At 43.6% G+C, this 7,283-nt stretch overlaps 1 protein-coding gene across 2 annotated transcripts; it reads right to left on the bottom strand.

Moving 5' to 3' along the window:
- Nucleotides 1–530: 530 nt before the first annotated feature.
- LOC109769384 (protein LAZ1) lies at nucleotides 531–5,852 on the bottom strand. 2 transcript variants are annotated; one of them, XR_002234290.4, is made up of 9 exons: nucleotides 5,612–5,834; nucleotides 4,861–5,201; nucleotides 4,703–4,759; nucleotides 4,514–4,622; nucleotides 2,708–2,892; nucleotides 2,539–2,627; nucleotides 1,968–2,229; nucleotides 1,593–1,846; nucleotides 531–1,269 (listed from the first exon to the last, which is right to left on the bottom strand). XR_002234290.4 is itself a non-coding variant. In XM_020328132.3 (9 exons), the coding sequence occupies exons 2-9, from the start codon at nucleotides 5,011–5,013 to the stop codon at nucleotides 949–951; spliced, it is 1,425 nt and encodes a 474-aa protein (XP_020183721.1). In that variant the 5' UTR covers nucleotides 5,014–5,201; nucleotides 5,612–5,852; the 3' UTR covers nucleotides 531–948. The 2 variants fall into 2 exon arrangements, 1 of the variants encoding a protein (XP_020183721.1); XM_020328132.3 differs by having other exon boundaries at nucleotides 1,593–1,841; nucleotides 5,612–5,852.
- Nucleotides 5,853–7,283: the final 1,431 nt, after the last annotated feature.

Here is a 7,283-nt window from a genome sequence, read left to right as displayed (position 1 = left end):
AACTTTGGAATTTGACGTACAGTTGGATGTGTGGGGAATATTTTCTTGTCGGCATATGTCCACTCCACTGTAAAAATGAATTAGCTGTAAGAGCACGCGGTATTTTTTTTAGGCAAAGAAATAAGCCCATGCAAATCACGGCCCAGTACCGACCACAGCCAGCTTCAACCATTTTACATCTAAAAAAAAAAGATATAGCTTCAACCTTTTATGCGGCAAGACGAGGTTTCTCGCCTTTGCTATGCTTTTCCGTCCTGACATAAGCTAGAGACAGGTCCATGATAAAATACCACACAAAAGAACCAATTGAAAGTGTTACTGTACTTGCATACACTATGAGAAACAGGAGAAAGAAAAAATTCAGTATAGATAGTATTAGTAGTCTTACGTTTTTTTTTCAAGTATTTAGTAATGAAAATTTGCAAGAGAGCACATAGGCATAAAAAGGGTAAAGAGACACTAATTTATTTCACACGCAAGATGCATGGAATAAACAGTTCATGCAAAAAAAAAGGAATACATAGAACACATTATCAACATTTCCTTTATTGTTATTTCCACCAGCTCTTTACAGTAATGAAGTATGATGTCCAAACAATCATATCACAGGATTTAGGTACATCGGTAAACAAGGGGCAGTTGTAGAGGGGCTCCCGTTTGTACGGAACAAGATTCTTCTCAATTCTGAGTAACACCAATTGAAGTTGTAACAATCAATTCCCTGTACGAGTCCTTTTGGAAAGAAGAAATAATAGGCTATGCACAGAGACTACCGTATCAGGATTCAGGAGCTGCAGCTACCTACAACGCAGCACACCGTGAACTTGCACTGGCAACAAAATTGGCCAGCGCCGCAGAAGGTTACCAGTAATTTCTGCAACAGAAGGCCCCTTCCTTGTTTCACGTGTTATGGTTTGAAACATATCCATCCTGCACATGGTTAAATCGTCAATTCTTCACTGCCCAGCGGCGGCCCCTTATCTCGTAGCCATCAGGTGTCTTATCACCACCACCTCCCCAACTATCCGCGGTAGCAACTGTGCTGACAATTCTACGGTGTTTTTTGCCCTTCAAGACCCCACTGTCACTTGTGCTCCCGCTTAATAGCGGATCATCGATGCCACGAACCGGTCTCTCTGGTGATGCTGCACTCACCCAGTTGTCATCCTGGGTGTTCTTATACTTGTCTTTCTTTTTCAGCAGTTTATCAAACCGCTTCTCCACCGGTCGCACTGCTTGGTTAACAGTGAACTTAAAATCCTGGATCACCTGAAAGTGGGTGGAAGAAAAATAAAACAGAAGCATGAGAACAGAGAGCCATACTGTGAGCACATGCTAACCACTTATTTGTAATTCATAACTAATCTGAGACATGATAAAATGAAGTGTATTGCCAGTAAAGATTTGTTAATACTCCCTCCGTTCCTAAATATTTGTCTTTTTAGAGATTTCAAATGGACTACCACATACGGATGTATATAGACATATTTTAGAGTGTAGATTCACTCATTTTGCTTCGTATGTAGTCACTTGTTGAAATCTCTAGAAAGACAAATATTTAGGAACGGAGGGAGTAGAAGCCTAGAACTCACATATTCCCCACTGCCAACCACAAAGTCGCGAACACTCTCCTTTATGTTTGTTGCACTTCTCTCATCCGGTTCGAACTGTGGAAGCTTCATTTTGCTCGGCCGGTTACTCTCCTTGACTTCTTCAGGATCTATAGGGTTAGAGGATGCGTAATCTCCAAGGACTGAAATGTTTCCAGGTGACTGGTTACCTAAGAGCTCGTAGGGTTTAGCAGGGAACACATAGAGGTGAACAGCTGACGCAATGCCCATCTGCGCTGGAGGAAGACACGATGCCATCAGATATTACAGGTAATCACAGAAACATGATGGAGAGTATTTCTTAAAACCAAAGCTAAGGAAACTTTAAGAAACAGGCCAACTTGGAAAGATAAATACCTCTATGCAAATAATGAAATCTTGAATACTTGATTTTAACTGCAAGCTCTGGGCTAAAGGACTTCTAAGCAGGCCCAAAGAATACATTATTGCAATCACCACCCCTTGCCACCAAGTCAAGAATACTATTGACTTGAACGAAAGAAACTTAGCCAGAGGTTTTATATGTGCCAATTCGTCCTTGGTAGCTGTGTACCATTCCACTAAACAGTATAGGGCCCAAAATTGACTGAAATTCAGGATTGCAGCGAAATAAGGGTATCTGCATCAAAAAGATATGTAGGAGCTATAAGATAAATGAAGCAACATATAAGCAAAGCAATTAATTAATTCAGCAATCTCAGCTTAGGCTTCAAGGCAAAGAGCGAGATCTGGATAGATTTTCTGATGATTGGAGAGCAAACTGGAACATGTTCTAATCTGTTTAATTCATCGCAATAAAGATGACATGAAAAAGCTACATTATATATTCTATCTACACATTGAACTCTTCTGCATAAACAACTCAAAGTGTGGACAGTACCTATTCCCCTGTGAGATTAAACAAGCAAAAAAGAGAGAATTATCTTACCCACATCGTAAATTGAATTCACCTTCACAATATACACCAAAAGCTTCTAGAAAAAGAGATAAGCTAGCTGTGAGCGTCTTTATAATCACCTACATAAGCAAAACACTTCAACTAAGTTATTCTCAACATTTCAGAATTAACAAATTGCAATACGGGGCAGTGGACATACATATTGGAAGATTCCAAATTTGATAATCTGGTAAAATCGCATCCCCATTCGCCAGGGTTTCAAAATATAATTCACGGGAAAATGATGGTGTATGATTCCTTTCTCGGAGGCATGATGCAAAAGGGGTTGCCCAGAATCTGAGCCGCCTTCCCTCTTCAAAAAGGCTATCGTTTTTTCTTCCCCACCTACATATAAACACACACAGTAAAGAAAGAGAAATACAGAAAAGGGAATACACAAGCTGCACCAAACGGTACATTGCCAAGTCACAACAGCAAACAGACGATACAAAATTTTGCAAGTGAAATCAAACAATAATGGTATGGCACTCAACAGCCAATAAGCCTGACTAAGGCCCTGTTTGGATTGAGTGTAAATTTTGCGTGCTCCCGGTATTTACTTACTGGGCCTTAACATCCAAAGTTTCAAACTATGACTCCTATGTTAATGCTACTTTTAAGTCTTGTAAGGCATTAACTCGTAAGTAGTTTAGCATATGGTGTAATCGATAAGACTACATTACATGTTTATTACATCATTTCCAGGGAACTGCTACTTACAGTAGCTATTGGAGCCAGAGCCGAAGCCGGACCCGACAGTGAATCGATGTGGCAGCTACTGGTCAGATTGCCAATTAACATTTGACAGTGTTCTCAATATTCAAACTCATTTAAATTATGTAGTTAGTTTTTTAAAAGTTTTTACACATCAATTCAATAATTGAAAATTTATGCATGTGAAAACAAGGAAGTAACATTTGTTTCAGGAAAAGAGGAAGAGTAGTGCAATTGGACAGATTATCCTATTAAACACAAATATAAGTATCAAAGCAAAGGTAAATGCACACACCCATCATTAATAAGATGGATAGTCATGGATATGCACTGGGCTTGGCAAGCTATTGTAGGATCAAGTGAATTGCTGCAACGATGCCTGATGCCAAAATACCAATGTTCTTTTTTATGGCATCAGGAGGCCGTTCCCGTGCTGCCGCTGTTTCTTCAAGCTCTTTGGCCATCGTGAATCAGAAGCAGATCCAAGAAAGGCACCGTTTCTTCAAGATCCCAGCAACCGCGAGGCCCATGATACTCAGCAGATGTTGTGTGCTCCGCTGTTGCTACTTGCTAGGAGCCTAGGAGTACAACAATCTATGGTGCTCGCTGTTGCTGGGTGTCCAATCCCAGAAAGCTGACCAATAGTCACTACTGCCGCATTGAAACAAGTGCAATCTATGTTGTGATATTAGTCTGCTTCCCTAGGACCTTACCTCTCGCCAACTTTCCAAATTACCACAAGTAAAGCAGTGTACAAGCGGAATCTACTCTGTAAGCAAAGCCGTCATGTTCAGTCATAACCATCTGGTTAACTGTTTTTTGCATAAACTGGTGGGTTAGAAAAAAAATTCTCAGTCCAACTTTGGTCTTTGGAGGAATGGAGCCGCTTGTACCTTTGACTCCATTTCACTCCGGGAAATTCCAGTCTGGTTTTATTAACTATAAATCTATAATAAGAATAAATCGATTGAGAAACCCACCCCTTCTAGTTCTCACTTCTCAGATATACAAGGCACTGGTAAATCCATGCAGCATCCATTCCACAAGGTTGCATTGTTCAAACGCATCATTTATCCGACAGTAATTTTTTAAATGTGAAGTAAAGAAACAGCTTAGCATCAGCACTAAAAAGTAGAAAAGGGTAAACCTTTAATCATCCTCCAGCTCTATACTAAATGCAATTCCAGAACCAAAGCTAGCTGCAGCAGGTAACAAAGTAGGGGTTATGACAATGTCACTAGACAGAACTTACCTAAACATGCTGTGATATATCTTCCAAAGCAGTACATAGCTAATGCTTCGTAACCCTCGCGCAAGATGCCACAGTAGACAGTGATATTTGGATCTACCAAAGAGACATACTGTTCCAAAAGGAGAACAAGATCATTAAACATATCAATGGAATTATTTAGCACATGAAGAAATCGCTTAGAGGTTTTACCGACTCAATTGCATAGCAAGGGACCATCAAAATAACACCCAGAACAAATTTCTGTTCCTGCGGAAGTAGAACAAATACAAATCAGTAAAAAAAAAAGGCTAGCAAACAGAACTAGGTTGAAAATTCATGACAAGGTGCAGCAACAGAAAAGCACAAACCTCTGGGTTGTTGTACGCCGATAGATGCTCAAATATCAGGTACATGGAGAGGGAAAGGGCAAACAGCACAAAGAACCCGGCGACCAATGTGGCCCATGCGGGTGTTTTGTATTGCGCCAGCAAGGGCATGAGGAGCTCAAGCTTGACCCTCATGGTGGAAGACAACAGTTGTTCGAAACCTGTGCACTATCACACGCGCTCAAGATCAATCAACATCACCTTCCCTGCATCAGTGGGCACCTCCAGATGCACAAGGCACGCGTTGCAATGGCAAAGACTGACAAATCAAATTCCAGTAGGAATTAGATCAAATTCCAGAATCCCCACTTGATGGTTACTATCTGCAGAGCAGAAACAAGTTTGTTAGTTCTGAACCTGTCACTGATACCAAACAATTTATCGATTATCCGAAAACAACATAATCCCCGACAGCCCCAATCTGGACAAAACGTGCTGAGTTCGTTTCAATAGAACAAGTAATTCCGGCCGGAGCGAGTACAAGTGAGAGCAACTAGGCCGGTAGACGCAAAACCTGGGGCAATCAAAGAGGGAGTAGCCAACCTACCCAAGTACCAACAATAACTAACGGCACCTAAAAGAGTACGCGATTCAGGCCGCTCAACTTCCTCGTCCTGGAAACAGCGGAAGGGGGTGGAGGGGAGCCTCTACGCGCGCGACTACGGGGCTAAGCCGGACGAATTCGACTCCACGGAACATCTTGCTTGCACAGAGGATTTGAGCGAAAGCTGACCTAGCGAAGCACCCCGGGCGGCGCCAGGATGGATCGATCGGGCGGCGGATCGAGGCGATTTGGGCGTCGCGGCGGGGCGGTGGACGCTCTGCGAGTGATTTCCCGCGGCGGAGGAGGTGGCGGGGGGAGTCGCGAGTCGTGACGGCGCCGGCGGTCTGTTCCCCCTGTCCTGTGGCCCGGCGTCTTCTTCAAGGCGCTGACGTGGCGGACAAGATTTAACCGGCTGTCTTAGAGAAAGGTCAATGGCGACCAGGCCAGGCCTGTATTTTTGTTGTGTTGAAAGCAAATCGGTCGGGCCTGGTACTTTCACGTTTATTTAATTTTGGGCGCAAACCACTAGAGGCCCATGAGCGATATACTACTAGTAGTGCAGCCCACTTAGGCTGGAGCCCTCGACTCATCATAAAAAAAACACTTAAGCACGTTCATGCCCAAGTTACTATTTGGCGCCTTAAGCACCATTTATAGGCTATTCTGTTAACTGGGTTTTTTTTTAGTCTAAACACACTTGCTTTATTAATTAATGATGTTCATAGGGATACAATTCAGGTCTCGGGGGTTTATGAGCCACACATGACGCCCCGGGTCCAGACCAAAAGCATGCTTAGCAAGGCTATGGGCCTCCTGATTCGAAACTCTGCCTTCAAAGACGAAGACACAACTATGAAATTGAGTAGCAGTAGCTCTAATCTCCTTCACGGTGCTCGTGTTCATTCCTCTAGTGCCAAGGTTTATGTCCTGAACAACATTTTTACAGTCCGAAGCAATCTCCACATGAGTTAATGAGAGGTCCAAAGCAAGGGCCATTGCTTCTCGACACGCCAGAGTCTCCAATGTTGTTGGATCGGTAACCCCAACACTCCTGATAGCCGATGACCCCATGTACTTCCCGCTCTGGTCTCTGCATATAGCGTTGTAGGAGCCCTCGTCGTTGGCTCTGTTGACAACACCATCCACCCTGATTTTTGCATAACCATGAGGAGGTCGGATCCATCTTGTCCGGTTGCTGGGAACAGCTTGTGCCGGACGGGTCGTCTCCTTTGATTTGCAATCAGCCAGCTCTCTGAGGTATTTTGTGACAAACATAAGCATGGCCATTGGGCTCTGGAAAATATTTTCATGGAGGGCTTGCCGTCACGCAAACCAGATGGCCCAGAGTGTGACCAATACCTGAGTGAACACCTCAGAAGGTAGTGCCTCAATTAGAGTGAAAATCCACCTTTTGGCATCCGGCTCCATGGTCTCATTCAAGACTTGGAAAGTCTCCATAGGTTGAAGCGCCCAAACGGCTCTAGCAGCATTGCAGTGGAGCGACGAGTGCTGCCATGAGTCAATGGCTCCGCAGAGACCACAAGTGTCCTCCGTTGCCTCCGATGATGGAGAAGATCGGCTGTAGGGATGGACTGCTGTGCCAATCGCCATAGAAAGATTTTTACCTTCGAAGGGGCTGCAATCTTCTAGAGCTTTGTCCATTGTTTCTGCTCTGCCTCCGAGTTGGATGTGTCTGCTCTGCCTTCCAACCATGCTTCCCGACTGTGTTTTGTAGTGACCAGCATTCTGTACGCCAAGCGAACAGAGAAAAACCCGTTCTTTTCATGTATCCATGACCAGAAGTCGTCTATATGTCTGGTACACAGCGGTATGGAAAGGATGGCCACTGCATCTACTGGCA

This window comes from Aegilops tauschii, chromosome 2, assembly GCF_002575655.3.
Source record: "Aegilops tauschii subsp. strangulata cultivar AL8/78 chromosome 2, Aet v6.0, whole genome shotgun sequence".
NCBI lineage: Eukaryota > Viridiplantae > Streptophyta > Magnoliopsida > Poales > Poaceae > Aegilops > Aegilops tauschii.
Note: the sequence above shows the minus strand (reverse complement) of the source record. Positions and strands in the feature narration are given on the sequence as shown.